Consider the following 17,425-nt stretch of genomic DNA (forward strand, 5'->3'; position numbering starts at 1 on the left):
ATCTATTCAAGTGTCCGATTGAATAAAAATAGTTTTTTTTAAATGTGCTTCCATTCTAGATTGCTGAAACCAAGTTTATGTCAAAAGCTTTGTCGAAAAGTGACATATGTTATCTGCATCTGACGTGGAAATCGAATATGTTATAGAAATAAAACCTTGTTTATTTAGAGCAAATAATAAATTTTTCCATGTTGTGATTAAAAACAATTTATTTTCAAGGTATGTTTTTTGATAGTCTATAATTAAAATTATAAATAATTTTGAATAATCATTTTATATATCTATCATAACCCTACCTGATTTTCGTCCAGATACCTTATATTTTTATTCAATTTTAACTATCAGTATTTTTATAGGACGTCCACTGTTTTTATCACATTTTAAATATAATTATCATAGTCATACATCATATTTTTAATATTTGTATTTTGTCTACTATCAAGTCTTGTTTATAAACATTATGTTATTATTATATTAAAACATATACCACCATTAATTTACTTTATTATTAAGTATCTTTTTGAAAAAATAGTTTTGGGGAATTTTCATCACATGTTAAAGCGATCTATTTCAATTGGATTATTAAAGAATTACAATCAATTTAATTTGTTAACAATATCACATTTCTAATATTCTATTTGGTCATTATGTCACAGGTCAAATTAACAAAATTATAAAATTGATAGGCACCGAAACAACATTTACTATGTACAAATTTTATCTTGATATTATCAAGATCAATCTATATGTAAATTGTTGACACAATCAATTATTTAATATAATAATTAACTAAGACATTAAGTACTTTTTACACAATTAAAGTCAAGCTACAATTCTTGTTAACTTTTGTATTATAATTGTTTAGTTTAATATTGATTACTCAGGTAACATTTGCAGCGCTTAATATTTTCCTGTTGAAAGTTAAATTATTAGGAATTGTAAGCAAATATGTATTTCTGAATAATTTATTTTAAGATACTATTTATTTCAAATGTTTTCAATTTACAATTATCAAATAATCTTGGTTTTATTAATATTTCATCACAATGTTATCCCATTCTCATATATTGTCAACAAGTTCTACTCATTGTTTCCATTAACAGATTGCAAAAAAAAATGAATTGTTGAAAAAATAATGTTAATAATAACTTAAAAACCAATCTATTATGAGTGTAATAAATTTCTATTTGCCATAATGCGACTTATAAGTAGAGATCTGAAGCAAAGCCCTTCACCCGACAGCATTTTTACACATAAGTCTTAGAAATCATCAAAGATAGATAGATTTATTGATTAAAGATTTTGAGTATATTGATTTTCATCCGACCAGTTTGATTTCCTTGAGAGTATTGAGGAATTTTATTTATATCATTGATAATCTATTCAATAAATTTAAAGTATTTACTGAATTGATTATCAATGATATGAATATTAATAAGTAAAACTAAATTCCCTTTACAAATATTGAGTGTATGTCTTACATTTTACTAATTATAAATATTCTGAAACTGATAATAAATTGTTTAAAGTACTTTATCTAATATTTAATTAAAAAATATCTTGTTTTTAGATGTCAGGATCATTAAATAGAGGCCCAGGGCCTCCATTTACTTCTGAAGATGAGTTTCTTGAAAACTTTGAGCAAACCCTGTCAGTGCAACAGGTATGTTAATTATAAGATATAGTTTTATGTTAATTAGGTTTTAAATTATTTTGAAAATGACATATAACCGCTATGTGTGTTTATAAATTCTGTGTGTGTGTTCTAAAATCAAAAAGTATCTTTATAAATTCATTCAAAAATAATTCTAATTAAGATTTCATTCATTCTTTAAATTTTTTTTTTTTTTTAAATTATTTTTTTTAGAAACACATGTCTGAGCTTAAAGAGCAATTGCTTCAATTTGAAGCGGATAAAAAGGAAAAGGCTGCTTCAGTCAAACTAAAAGCAGATGAATGTTACCAGAAGTTAATGAGCCTGAAAAGCGGAGCAAATAAATCAAAAAGCAAAGTTCTGAATGAAAATGGTAATTTTTTTTGGTATCATATTTAAAAACAAACTTAAAAAAATAATACATTTTATTATAAATAGTGCAAAAAAGTGCAGTGTGCAAAGATAATAGATATATCAGATGAATATCACAATTTATAATGTTTAACATTAATGATTATAAAAAATAATCTTCTTTTTTCAGTTGACTCAAAGCTTTTAGAAGAATCAGTTTCAGAGAAAACTTCAAAAGTGGCTGCAGAAGGTATAGCCAAAGAGAAAACTTGTGATAAACCTTCTACACCTATCTTACCACCTAGTCAAAAAATGATGCTATTAAAACAACAAACCGAAGAAAATAAAAGGAAGATGGCAGAGAGAATAAATAACCAAAAAGGAATTGCATTGAAAGTTAATAAATTATTAGAGCAATTTGATAATATGCAGCCTGTCTTCAATCCTGTTGTGGGAATGAGTTCAGAGTTAGCTGATTGCTCTGATGTAGATTTGTTAAGAAATAAAATCCAAAGTTTAGAAAGAACTATTTCACAATTAAACACGCAATTGCAAGAATCTAGACAAAAAGAGAATATAAATAGTTTATTAAAAAGCAATATGTCATACACAGAATTACAAAATGAATTGAATTTAGATGATAAAAGTATGCTTGAACATATGAATACTCTTTTAGTAGAAAAGGATAACGAAAAACAAGATTTAATGAACCAAGTATTTGATTTACAAGAAAATTTGAAAGAAAAAGATTCTGTCATTGATTCAAAAACAAAAGCAATTACTTTGATGTCGGAAGACTTGTCAAAAAAAGGAAAAAATACTGTTGATTTACTAGAAGAAACAAAATTGGAAATGGTTCGCATGCAACATAATTTTGTACAAATTGAGGCCAATTTACAAGAAGAAGTAAATAGTTTAAAATCGGATTTAAGTGAAAAAAATACAAAAATTGAAGAATTATTGATGCAAAATGAGCAATTAGAAAAAGATAATCATTTGTTACAAAACCTATATAATTATAATGAAGGTGAATCAAATGTCGATAAAAATGAAATCGAGAAACTTAAATTTGAAATTGAGGTAAAGGATAAAAATATAGAAGATCTTTCTGAGAGGAACAAACGTCTCGAAGAACAATTTAGCATTTTGGAGAGAAAATTACATGATTACAAAAATCAAATTCAACAAATGAAAATTCAAATGAAAAAATTATTGAATTAGAAAAAGAGCTCGAATTGAAAAATAAACAAATTGAAAATCTTATAGAATGCAATGATAGGCTTGATATTGATTACAAAAATCTTCAGGAAAAGTTCAATGAATATATAAAATCTCCTTCTGAATATCATGAGAAAGAAATTACTCAACTTAAAGATGAAAATAAAAACTTATCTGAAATAAATTTGCAGCAAGAAAAGAAAATCAATGAATTAAGTGCTGACATTCAGTTGATGATTATACAGGGATCGCAACAAAGCTCTAAATCCCCCAAAAAAGGTAACAAGAAATTTAAAAAAGGCCAGTCAAATGTAACTGTTGACAATGAACAGATTTCTGAGATGCAAAATCGTGTTCAACTATTAGAAAATGAATTATCAGAATATCGAGCATATATCTCTATTAAGGATGATGAAAATAATAAATTAAGAGAAGAAATTAAGGAAATAAAGACTCATTTGGAGACTAAATGCCAAGAAATAATATTATTACAAGAAACTATCACAAAATTGGAGGAGACAAAAGATCAGCATAATAAGAATGAAGATATATTGAAATTACAACAGCTATTAGATGATACTACAGCTAACAGTAAAAAACAAATCAAGTATCTTCAAAAACAGGTAATTGAAAAATATATACCCAACATTTCTCTAAATTAAAACTTTGCAGCATACACACACAAATTGATACGCACGCATGTATACAGATGCCCGTAAAATAAAATCATATTCTGGTTGTAGGTGGATTCATTTGGAAAGATTTCTGATGCCCATCAAACTGTAGTTAATCTAAACCAAAAAGTATTTGAACTCAATAACAGGGTTGCAGAATTAGAAGAAGAAAAAGGAAATTTACAGTTACATCTTGTGGATTACGATACTAACCAGGGTGAGATTATTATTGTACTTACAAAAACATTACTTACTTTATGCAGCCCGTGATTTAAATAGGTTGCTCCTTCTTACTATTAATCAATGATAGTGTTCTCTTTTCAAAATTATTTACTATTTAGTTATTTTTTTTCTAATTTTATTTACTAAATACATATATCTGATTTCTGTCGAAAGCCACCGAGCAATACATACAAAAAAAACATAAAAAATAGACATACAAAAAACGATATTTACGTTTTTCTTCTTCCTTGATTTGAGTTGGAGATCACTTCAGCTCACGAAACTGCCCTAGGGCAGTACTACCTACCCATTGTTACTGTAGAAAAACTGTCACGACGCAAAATAATTATACTGACAGTGGATTCAACCTGCTATGCCTTTGGCATACGGCTGACAGTAACTTTAGATATTATTGTAAATGTGAGTTCTTCAATGACCACAAATCCCTACCCAACAACATACACAGTCATATCAAGTTTACAGCAGACACGTTTTCGTTAGAATGCGGCGCCGAATTGTTGGTAAATTGTATTTGACGGGAAGGGTTATATTAAAATCAAACTCATTATTTTTAATTATACATTATAATTTTGGTTTTACATATATATGTAGTTTAAACTAGTTTTTTTTTTAACAGTTCCTGACACAGAGATGAGCAGCAAACTAGTGGAATTAAAATCCTTATGTCAGGCACAAATAAATTCAATAGCACTACTAGAATCCCAAAAATTCGATTTAGTACAAGATTTGCATATAGCTCGCCAACAAATATCTTCATTGGAAGACGAACTAGCTGACTTAACTCAAACAGAAGAAAATGTTGTCAGTTCTGAAATAAACAATATACAACTTGAGGAGAAATTGGATAGTTTGTCTAAAGTTAATGAAGAGTTGTCTCAAAATTGTGATGAATTAAGAAAAGATAAAATTTCTTTAGAAGCCAATGTTATAGAATTAACTAAGATACAAGTGGATCTCACAGAAAAATTAAATGCTTGCATATGTGAAAATGAAGAAATGGTAAAAAAAATTGATAGAATTGAACGTCTAAATGCTGAGAAAGTATCGTCTGCTGAATCAATTGAAATTGTTGAAAATTTAACTCATAAAGAAAAATTGGAGATCGAGAACTATGAAAAAGGTTTATCGATTTCGGAAGATGAACCACAAGAAATTCAGGAGCAAGAGGAGGATGTGATTATTTCCAAAGATGTTGTATATGATGAGGATGATATAGATTTAAATATAAGTGTAGCTAAATTAACAGAAGAAAGTTCAGATTTGATGGAGAAAATAGCACTCTTTACGCAGGAGCGTAAAGAAGTTATGGGAAGATTGGAGTTGTTGACTCTTGAAAACCAAAATTTGGTTGACCGTATATCACATCTAGAAAGTACATCAGATTGTAAGCTAGAAGAACATGAAAGTTTGATGAAAGATAATGAAAAATTGAAAGTACTAAATGAAGAAGTAATAAAAGAGAAAGCAGAGTTATTGGAAAAATTAAACCAATTAACAGTTGATAGAAATATTTTGCAGCATGACATGAATACCTTATTAAATGAAATTGAAGTTTTGAAAGAACATGGTAATAATACTGAAGTTTCTAGTATTCAAACTTGTTACGAAGCACTACTCGAAGAACACAAGAACTCCAAAGAAGTTAATGAGATGCTAAATCAAAAAATTTCTGAATTAGGTGAATCATTTAGTGACATTAAAAAGAATTTACAAATTACACAAGAAGAATATGAATTACATAAGCAAACAACTTTCAAAAGAGATTGTGAAATTAAAGATGTTATCTACAAAATGGAAAAGGAACAAGAAAAATATCAACAAACTATTGAAGATCTGAATAAGTCTAATTTGGAACTTATGGAAAAACTAAGTACTATGCAAAATCAAGCAGATGAAGATCTCACAAACAATATGCTCATGTATAAAAGTCAAGTCGATGGCTTGAATCAAGAAATACAAAGGCTATCCAATTTAGTGAAATCTTCAGAAGAATCTGATAAATTATATAAAGAATTCAGTGATCTTAAAATCAAATTTGAAGAAACTGAGCGGGAATGTTTGAACTATAAGCAGGAAATTTTAAATAAAGATTTGACTATTAATGCTTTGAATGATCAGATAATGGAATTGTATAAGCAAATCGAACATTTGACAAACGAAAATAAGGATATGGAAAATGAGATTAACGGATTAATGGATGAAGCTGCAAGAAACAATGTTAAAATCAATCAATTATTTATAGATATCAAGAATAAAGATACTGAAATTGAGAAATTACTTGATGATTTGAAATCAAAACAAAATGAAGTAATGCAAGTGCAGGACAATATAAAACAATTGCAATCTTTGCAATCTCTAGATGATGATAAAATTGCAGATTTAGAAGAAGTCAACAAGAAATTAGAAGCCAAAAATAAAGAGAATATTGAAAAGATGAAAAAATTGGCTGCAAATCTAAAGAAAAAGTCTGCTTTGTGCGTCGAATATGAAACAAAACTCAATGAAACAGAAAAAGCTATGGAAGAAATAAAACAACAAGATGATAATAAATCAAAAGAATATGAAATAAATGCAAAAACAATGGAAATTCAGGAATTAAATAAAAAAGTGCAGGATCTCTTGCAAGCAAATGACGAGTTAAAAAAGAAAGAATCAGAAAAATCCGAAATTTTGAACAGAATTAAACGCTTGGAGCAAGCTATTCAAGAGAAAGAAAGCCAAAATAGTGAATTGTTAGATAGAATAAATGAGCACAAATTTAATTATGAGACTTCTCTTGAAGCATAAAAGCAAAATTAAATGAGAAGGAAGTATATATAGAATCACTGGAAATAGAGAATAATAGTAATAAAGAAAAAGTATCTAAACTCATTGATGGTTTGGCCAGTATCGAAGAAAGAAGACGAATGCTTGAGGAGCGTGCGGAAGTTTTAGACGCCAAATTAAATGAAAAAAGTGCAGTATGTTCGGAGTTTGCAAGCAATGAGGATCTACTCATAAAACGAATGAAAGCATTGGTTGATGAAGATGCGGTTTTAGAGAAAAAACTGCAAGATCTTAATGAACAAAATGAACAGTTGAATATAAACATACAAGATCTAACTAAACAAAATCATGATTTAATATCCCAATTAAATAAACATGAATATAGCCTACAAGAATATAAAAATGTTGAGAAAAGCTTAAGAAATATTGAAAATGAGAATATGAATTTACAGTCACAGAACAAGCAGCTTCAATCTGACTTGCGGCATTTAAATGACAATATAAGAGAAAAGGAAGAACAGCATCAAAAACAATTAGATGAAATGGAAAATGATTTTAGTTCTCAATTACAAATATTACATAATGAAAGGAGAGCTTCAGCAGAAGAATTAGAAAAGCTTCGTGATTGCAATGATAGTTTGCAAGATGAGATTGTAAAATTAAAAGATAGTTTACATCAGTTGGAACAAAACAAGGCAGACTTAGAGCGAGATATAACCTGGATAAAATTGCAAAATGATAGTATGTTATCAGTGGCAGAAGAAGCTGAAGGTTTAACAAAGAATATTGATGAGAAAGCACACGAAATTGAAGATTTGCGCGAGAAGCTGTCTAAAGCTGAACTAATGCTTTCTACAAATACCAATATAGACAAACCTTTACTAGAAAGACTGCAGGAAGAAATCAATCAGCTTAGAGATAAAATCCATCATAAAGACAAAGAAATTGAATCTTATCAAAGGCAAAATATGCAATTACAAATGGCTGCAAGTTTTGGAGTTGCTGACGAAGTTCCATTTTACCAAAGTTCTTTTAATCAGGATGATATTAAAATAGCATTAGAAGAAAAGGATAATACCATTAAACATTTACAGGAAACAATAAAATCATTGGAACAAAATATTTCTCAAAAATCTGATGTTGAAGTGAAACAAAATGAGCAACTTCAGCAAAGCAATAATGAAGTGCCTTTCTTCCAAACGTTTTTCGGCCAAACCTCATCTAATCAAATTGAAGACTTTATAATTTCAGAACAATCAACAAAGAATACTGAATTAAACACTGTAGTAAAAGAAGATGAACTGAGAAGTGTGCGCGCTCATGAAAATACTTTGTTCTCACAAAATTATTTCAATCAAGATCAATGTCATCAAAGCACACAAGTAAATCAAGAAACTGATAAAGAATGCATGGAAGAAAAAGTGAAACATTTGGAGATTATTTTGGCTGTAAAGACAGAACACATTGACGAATTGCAGAAATTGATCATTAAAAAAGAAAATGAAGTTACAGCTTTGCAAAATGGTGCATCTTCATTAGCATCAAGAATGGAGGAGATGATTGCTGCTTATCAATACTTACAAAATGAATTTGAGAAGAAGCAAAAAGAAGTTAATGAACTAATTCAACCCAAAAGTATTTCTGCAGATTTGCAAAAACCAATAGATAATTTGGAGGTGTTGAATTTACAAAAACGCATTGAGGAATTGGAGCAAATGCTAGAAAAAGCAAAAAGGGAAAAGGAAGAAGCTATTTTTAAAATTCAACAATTAATCTTTGACATGGAAAATTTGAAACAGCAAAATGTCCAATTTGATATTGAACAAAAGGGTAGTATTCCAGAACTCGTTAATGTCTACAAAGATGTTGTAAATGTTAGTCTCCCTACTTATACTGAGACTGGTAAAACAGAAGTCGTTGAGGATGTCATAGTTGCAAAGAAGACGTATGTATGCCATGATGATGAACCACAAGAAGAAAGTGGTTGGGCATTTGATATTGAGGATCCATTTTTGGAAGAAAATCAACAAACTTCTTTTACGCTTCCAGTACCAAATTTAAGTATTAAGATTGAAACATTACAAAACCAAGTGAAGGTGCTTGAAGATGAAAATGTTAAGGTCAATGAAGAATTGAAACAATGTCAAACTAAGTTGACAAAATCGATCATGAAACTCAAAGAATACAAGAATAAGAATATTGCTTTGCAAGATCAGGTAAAAGCTCTGCGTACTTCCTCAGATGGGTTAGATTCAGCCATAGAAGAAGTGCTCACATTAAGAATTGAGGAGCTGGAAAATGAATTGAAAAACATCAAAATTGAATCTGAGAAAAATTTGGCTGATAAAAATAATTTGAACAAGCGTTTTGATGCTTTAGTTGCTGCCAATGAAAAAATAATTGAATCCAAAAAGCAGCAAGATTTAGAATTGGAACGACTTAATATGCTGGTTAGGCAATTGCAATTGCAACCAAAGCATGAAGATCCTGCAACTTGCATCACAAAATCTGAAAGTAAGAAAATAAAGCATTCAAATGATTTTACGAATAACACCGAAATAGAAAAACTTCAGAAAGTCATTCAAGAGATTTCTATCGATAATGAGGAACTGCAAGCGTTGCTGGATGAACAAAAGAGTTCTTACGAGGAAAGGGAAAAGAAGTTATCTAAGGCCAATTTAGATTTGAGTTTTCAAGTAGACGAATTAACTAAAAAGATTCAAGATGTGAGAGAATTTGCAAGAGCCTCCCAAAGTGAAGAGTTAGATTCATTACAAAAAAATTTACAAACTTATCAAAATATAATATTAGACATTATAAGGACTTATGAATTAGACTCGAATGCATCAGAACATATAAATGTAAACGATTCTGTAAACACGTTTATTAAATACTTGGCAATTATAGAAAAATACGTCAAGTCTTTAAAACAAAATAATGATGAACATGTCAAAACAATTTTGGAAAATAAGGATCTAATAAATAATTTAAACCAACAAATATTAGATAAAAGTCGCGAAATTGATAATTTGCAAAAAGAAATTCTAAATATTAATAATTCTCGCATAACGTCGCATCAAGATGAAACTGATAAAGCAATTAAGCAACAAACAATGCAGATAGAAAAATTGCAGACTGAACATGAAAATGAAAATTATCAACTTCAGATAAACGAAATGCAGTCTATTATTGCTATGGATAAAAGTACTATTGCTGAATTAAATAGACAATTACTTGAAAAATCAGAGTATGTTAATGCAATACAAGCTCAATATGAAAACATTGCGAGCGCTAATGCAGATGTTCAAAATTTGCATAAATATATAAATGAATTACAAAGTCTTATCGATTGCGATAAGAATACAATTAGCAGCTTGCAATCAGAGTTGTTTGAAAAAGCACAGAAAATAGAACATTTGGAAAATATTGACAAAGAATTAAGTATGATTAAGAAACATAATCAAGATTTAAAACAAGAAATTGAAGGTCATCTTAAAACCATAAGCGATTTACAGAATACATTATCAGCATCAACCACCATTCAAGCTGATAACGAATTTTTCAAAACTTGCAACAACGAAGTGCTAAATTTGCAGCAAGAAAATTTGAACCTAAAACAGATTATAGAACAAAATAAAACGTCATAGATGATCTTAATACCAGATTGTTTGATGCAACATCGCAAATAGAGCGTTTACTTCACACTAATATCACAACAGATAAAAATGAAGATTTTATTCTTAAAATGGAGCAGTATCAGAAAACGATTGCTTTATTGGAATCCGAACTTTCAGACAAAAGCAATAAAATTGCTCAGACGAATTTTCAAACAAACAACAATGAAGAATTAGCGAAATTGCAAAAGCAATATGATGAATTAAATGTAAATTACATCAATATTTGTGAAGACTTAAATAATGTTCAGAGCAGTGAAAGCAGATTGAAAAGAGATATTGACGAATTCAATAAAATGATTCAAAATCAACAAAGCACTATAATAAATCTTGAAGCTAGTCTTTCAGAAAAGTCCAAATATATAGAACAGTTGCAAAACGAGAATAGTACATCAGCCAATGAGTGTGGCAGCCTACAACAAAATATTGATGAATTAAATACAGCTTTGGAACAAAGTAGAAGTCAAATCGAAAATATGAAGTTGCAATTGGTAGAGAAAACGCAAAAAATAGAATTACTAGAAGATGGTAAACGTGAAGGAAACAAAGAATTCAAATCAAGAAATCAAGAACTGGAAGACAAACTTCGAGCGTGCAATGAACAATGGTCTCAAGTTGTAGAACAACGATGCCGAGAAATTGCTGACAGTTGGAAAATACATTTGGTGGACATTGAGTCACAGTTTGCTGAAAAAGAAATTGCTTTATCTTCTCAGATAGCAGGACTACAGCAACAGATTCATAATTCCAATGTTGAACTTGAAAAGTTTTATTCTTCGCCAAAACTTGACGATGAAGTAGTTTTACTGCGCGTTGCAATTGAAGATAAACAAAGTCATGTAGAAGCATTGACCAAAGAAACAGAGGACATGCGATTTAGATTAAATGCATTAGAAGAAGATAATAAAAATAAAGATGAGAAAATAAAACTTCTGGAAAAAGAGCACTCTGAGGCTCAATCAAAATCCATTGAAAATGCTAATGAAGAAATAAGGAAACTAAATGATATTCTAAATAAACAGAGACAGGATTACATTAATTTGGAATCTAAATTTGACGAGCTTAGTCGAACATATGAAGATTTCAAACACCAAAGTGAAATTGATATATCTTCAAAAAATATTAATATAGAAGGTTTGACAAAAACATTGGCCGAAAAAAGCAGTGAGTTAGACATTGTTTCAAAGGAAATTCAAGACTTGGCTTTAACTTTAGAAGAAGAAAGAAAACAAATGGATTCAATGCGAAGTGCTCTAGAATCGCAGGAACTGGAACTGGTAACTTTGAAAGAGCAACTAGGTTTGAATGCCGACAAAATCGTATCACCACTAGAAGCTGCTGCAGTCAAGAAGGTGAGAAACATATAAGTTTTTTTTTGTTATTATAATAGTACTGCATTAAAGTCTAAATCTCTAATTAATATACAATAATGTATCAATTATTACATATAAGTCTTTATTGCCGAAAGCAGTTAATATTCATGATAAAAAATTAATGCGGATTTTTTTTTTAACTTTAACGAAGGTGAAGTTAATGTTTTCATCAAAAATCCGATTTGCTAATTTTATGTTTTCTCGACGTTTCAAGCCATTCTGAATCGAATGAGACCAAATTTGGAAAAAGTATGTGAGGCGCGCGCGCGCGTTTGTTTGTATGTGTGTGCGTATGTGAATTTTTCGTCCACGTTTTAGCCCGCAATTATGAATCGATTTTGAAAATTCAAAAACTGTTCGAAAGATATTGGGTGAGAATTACGCTGATTAGTTTTTGATTAGATCGGCGGGGCCGTTTTCTTGTAATAAAGTGTTAAATTTTTTTGGCGATTTTTATGATTTTTTTTGACGGCATATTATAACCATAGTCTTTTAGATCATACTAAAATATTACGGATCTACGACAAATCGTTAAATTTTAAAAATTCTTCAAAGTTTGCAAAAATTAGTATCATTTTTTTTGGCATTTGTCAAAATTAGACTTTTCATGGACGTTTTCTCAAAAACGCCCGAACCGATTTCAGAAATTTAACAGCCATTTGATGTATCTCAATGAGGACTACCGTTTGTCAATTTTGTGCGGCGATCTGCCAAGCCGTTTATTTCTAATTTGAAAAAAAGGGTTCAACTTTTCGTCCACATTTAAGCTCATACTACCGAATCGATTTTAAAAACTCAAAAACTGTTCGAAAAATATTATTTGGGAATGATACTGATTAGTTTTAGATCAAAATCTACCGAGCCGTTTTCTTGTAATTAACTGTTGAAAAAAAATTAAGCCGATTTTTATGGAACTTAATTTTGGCGATATATATCATGGTCTTATGAACTTACTGAACGTACTAAACCATTAAAGTCCTACGGAAATTGGTTCAATTATAAAAATGTAGGATTCTCGAAAATTTGCTTTTAGAAAATACTCCTTCGTTCGTTTTCAAATATGTGTAATAAATACATTCGGAATACTTTTAATCACTCATAAATTAATTTATTTTTTATTGATTTAAGTCGATTATTTACACGTATCGGGGAAGATCATGTAACTTGCCTTAAGGCGAAATACCAATACCAACTAGTTTTTATTTGAAATTCTTAATAAAACTTTTACAATATAAATATTATTAATTAATTATTATGATAATTGCATAATTAATTTTCAGTTACCAAATCAACCAAGTACATCATCTGTTTCAAATCCTACATCTGCAAATCAATCAGAACTTGATCTTGCAATGTACATGCTCCATCAAAGAGATATGCGCTGTGAGGAATTGACTATGGAAGTTATGTCACTATTACAAGAAAGGGATACTCTTCAATTAAGGCTCTCGAACGCTTTACGACTGAACGAATCGATTAGAGATGATGTACTGACTGAAAACATTAGCCCTTCAAACAAAGAAACATCCACCACTGATGGTCCAACTGCCTCTAACGAAGCAGATCAGAAAGTCAAAAAAGGAGCCACAGTGAAGAAAACTAAAGATTTTGAAATGTTGAAAAATAAGTAAGTGATAAAAATTAGATTATCAGAAATGAAAATTAAAATATTTTTTTTTTTTGAATTTATAGTAGTAATTAAATTTGATTTATTGAGCTATAGAGAGATTGTCTAGATTTACAAATATATAAGATATTAGGACTAATATTGTCTTTTATAATCAATTATCTGCATATCAAGATAATTCTTATTTCAACCGAAATAAACCTTGATTTGATCTTGTAGTACAAAGTTATCATATGTTTCTAGATTATCTGAATTGCATGCCTTAGATCATTCCCGAGATTTAAGGATATTTGATGACAGGAAATTTAGACAGGAACAACAAATGGCCTTAGTTGAGAGGGATTTTGATAAACTTCCACAAGAAGCCAAACAACAATTGATTGATGCTGATTACACATTATGTAAGAAAAATTATTTGCTTTATTAAAATTTATTAGAAATAAAATATAAATAACATTCTGTTTTACAGCTCGTGATTATCAAGGCCCATCAACCTCGCTATTGAACTGGTTGTGGGGAAAAGGTACAAAAAAAGTTGATCATTTATAGCAGAAAAGATATATATTAGTGTGTAAGTCCAGAGTAATTTTAAATACTTAAAGTTATTTTCCATTGTACAAATAAACTATTTATATAATGAATAGATATTTTATATAAATATTATTAGGCAGACTATTTGTTTAAATATCCAAATATAATATAATATTTGAAGTTATTGTGTTTTATTCCTTATATAAAATTTAATTTAGATATTTATATTCTGAGAAATTATTTAAAATGTAACAGCATTTGAATTACTTTTTTAATTATTAAAACTATTAATAGAAATTTAGAATCTAATTGAGATCTAGTAACATATTTAATATTTTTATATTACGTAATATGTAATATAACTTCTGAGACCATTATATTTATTATATGTTATATGTTTATATATTTACAAACAAACAACAGAAAGTACTAAATTTTGCAAAAATAATTAAATTTGAAACATGTTCTACAATAGAGAAATAAGTCAAGATATTCACGATCACCAAAACTTTCACATGGAATACTCCAAGATGATTAATAAAGAACTTGTAAGCCCTCTGATAAGTGCAAACAGAGTTCACAACAAATTACCAGATGAATTCAATGAAATCAATGATGAAATCAATGATGGGCTTATATAAATTCAAAACTAAAGTGAAAAATTATCAGGGGAAAACAATATTAGGTGCTTCTTTATGCTAAATACGAACAATATTAGGTGCTTCTTTATACTAATCCGCCTTATACCACGTGTGTTTTGTGATTTATTGTCAAACCGCACTTAAGTTCCATAAAAATCGGCTTTTTTCAACAGTTAATTACAAGAAAACGGCTCGGTAGATTTTCACCTAAAACTAATCAGTAGTTTTTGATTTTTTAACATCGATTCGGTGAGCCTAAACGTGGACGAAAATTTAACACTCTTCTCAAAAAAACGGCTCGGTCGATCTCCGCACAAAACTGAGAAACGATAATCCTTATCGAGATACATCAAATGGCTTTTAAATTTCTGAAATCGGTTCAGTCGTTTTTGAGCAAACGTCGATGACGTCGGTCTTATTTTGACAAATGCCAAAATAACGATACTAGTTTTTGCAAACTTTGCCGAATTTTTAGAGTTAAACGATCGAAGGGCCGTAATATTTTAGCATGATCTATAAGACTATGGTATCTACCGTTGAAAAAAAAATCGTCGAAATTTTTTTAACACTTTATTTTACAAGAAAACGTCCTGACCGATCTCTACCAAAAACTAATCAGCACGGTTTTTGAATTTTCAAAATCGATTCAGAACTGCGGGCTAGAACGTGGACGAAAAACATTTATAAGGAAACGGCTTGGCCGATCGTCGCACAAAACTGACAAACAATAGTCCTCATCATTATACTCTTCTTTTATCTATGGTCCTCATCGATATACATCAGCCGTTTTTGAGAAAACGTCGATTCACGGCGAAAAATCTGTTCACACATACACATTTTCATGTAATTTCATAGACCTTATACAATACATGGACTGCTAGTTGAGCGCATAAAAAGTGTCAAAAGATGTTCTATGGTATGAGGGCGTACGAGGGTAATTTTGCGGCCGAGATATGTCAAATACGAACACGAGCTTTACCGAGATTAGTCGAATGCACTCGATCGCTTAAATTTTGCAGTTACTTGGGTTCACGTGATGTTTGATCGTTCGGGTTTTTAAACTAAAAGAGGATAAAAATATACCTGTTGTAAAATTGTTAAAAGTAAAATGTCTTCTAAAATGTGTTAGGTAAGGTGCCTGATTGCAGTAAAACCTGTTTTGTGCTGTTCTGTATGCTTCGCAAGTATTCCGGGAAATTCGACATTGATCGATATAAAAAATCGAGGATATCCTTATATCCTTCCGAAGAAATGTTTAATTTATGTTTATATATTGAAAGCCTAATTCAAAATTCTTTAAATTTAATGTACAAAAGTTCATATGAAAGCATGATCTCTGAAAGTTGAATGACTTGGGACTTGCACATTTTTTTAGATCAAGTTATTTTCAGCAATTTGTCCAGCATTATCATGACCTTATCACTTTGTCGCAAAAATTTACTTAACAATTAGAATGCACCATGAAGAAAGAAAGAAAAGCAAAGTTGATAAATATGTACTCCGCTTTCATACGAAAATTGTGCTTTTTAAACACCAATAATAAATATATTACATTTAAACAAATATTTCATTATTGGTTTCTAATTTCCCATAATAGCTCTAGCCAACTGTCCTTATTTTCAGTGAATTTTATAATATGTAAAATATTGTTTAAATTTTTTTTCTAATTTCCCTTAAACACTTTGTATAACTAAAATAAATAAATTAATAAATAAATAGTTCATTACATTCATAAGTTCAACATAAATTGTATTTTATATAATATTTTACCAACAATTTCGAATACACGGACTTTCATTTGACGTTTAAGCGATCGAGTTTGACATATCTCGGCCGCGAAATTACCCTCGTATGCCCTCATACCATAGAACATCTTTTGACACTTTTTTACTTGAGAAATGTATGGGGACTAGCAGTCCATGAAATTGTATAAGGTCTATGTGTAATTTACACATACACACACACTTTTGGTCATAATTATAATATAAATTAACACATACACATACAGACTTTTGGTCATAAATTTGTTCTCATTGGATTCAAAATGGTTTGAAACGTCGAGAAAACATAAAATTAGCGAATCGGATTTTTTGATGAAAACAAACTTCTCCTTCAGGAAGTTAATAAAAATTAAAAAATATAGAAATCTGCGAAGAAGGCAAAAATAATACAGTTAAATAAAAATATTTTGTGGCAATAAATGTATAATAATAATAATTAATACTCTTATACATGTATGTATTACATATAACATAAATATTACTCTCATAGATAAGTAAACATGTATACTCTTCTTTTATCTATGATACGACGGTTACAAATACGGATCAAATTAAATTTGAATTTTGAGCTTGTTTGACATATGGCAACACTACTTCGTGAACGTTACAGCTTTGGCAATACCACCGCCATCTTTATGTTGTTGACCTTTTCGCGTTTTGTTAAATGCTGCTTGTATAATTTTTAAGTGAAGGGCTTGCTTCTTCAAACTTAAGCTGTACTATAATCTAACATGAGTGTACTGTGCTAGATGATATTTTGTAAAATATTACAAAAACTAAAAGTGTGAAATGAACATCATAACAGTGTATTATGTTTTGTTGATGGCCTAGTAAAGCAGCTGCTTATAGTTTTTGTCTAACGTACATTGTTATGGATGCATCAGTGATATTT

General features: G+C 29.4%; 1 protein-coding gene across 1 annotated transcript; it reads left to right on the plus strand.

The window, feature by feature from the left end:
- The first annotated feature begins 93 nt into the window (after positions 1–93).
- LOC113385516 (protein lava lamp-like) lies at positions 94–14,183 on the plus strand. Its single transcript, XM_026623371.1, is given in 12 exon segments — positions 94–219; positions 1,571–1,663; positions 1,868–2,027; positions 2,196–3,229; positions 3,232–3,846; positions 3,967–4,114; positions 4,757–6,911; positions 6,914–10,546; positions 10,834–11,932; positions 13,234–13,580; positions 13,824–13,981; positions 14,050–14,183. Coding segments are annotated over 11 exon segments (9,522 nt in total). The 5' UTR covers positions 94–219; the 3' UTR covers positions 14,130–14,183.
- The last annotated feature ends 3,242 nt before the right edge of the window (positions 14,184–17,425 follow it).

Source organism: Ctenocephalides felis, unplaced genomic scaffold (assembly GCF_003426905.1).
Source record: "Ctenocephalides felis isolate EL2017-DRISC unplaced genomic scaffold, ASM342690v1 CF-g0.4_SCAFFOLD_03571, whole genome shotgun sequence".
Lineage (NCBI taxonomy): Eukaryota > Metazoa > Arthropoda > Insecta > Siphonaptera > Pulicidae > Ctenocephalides > Ctenocephalides felis.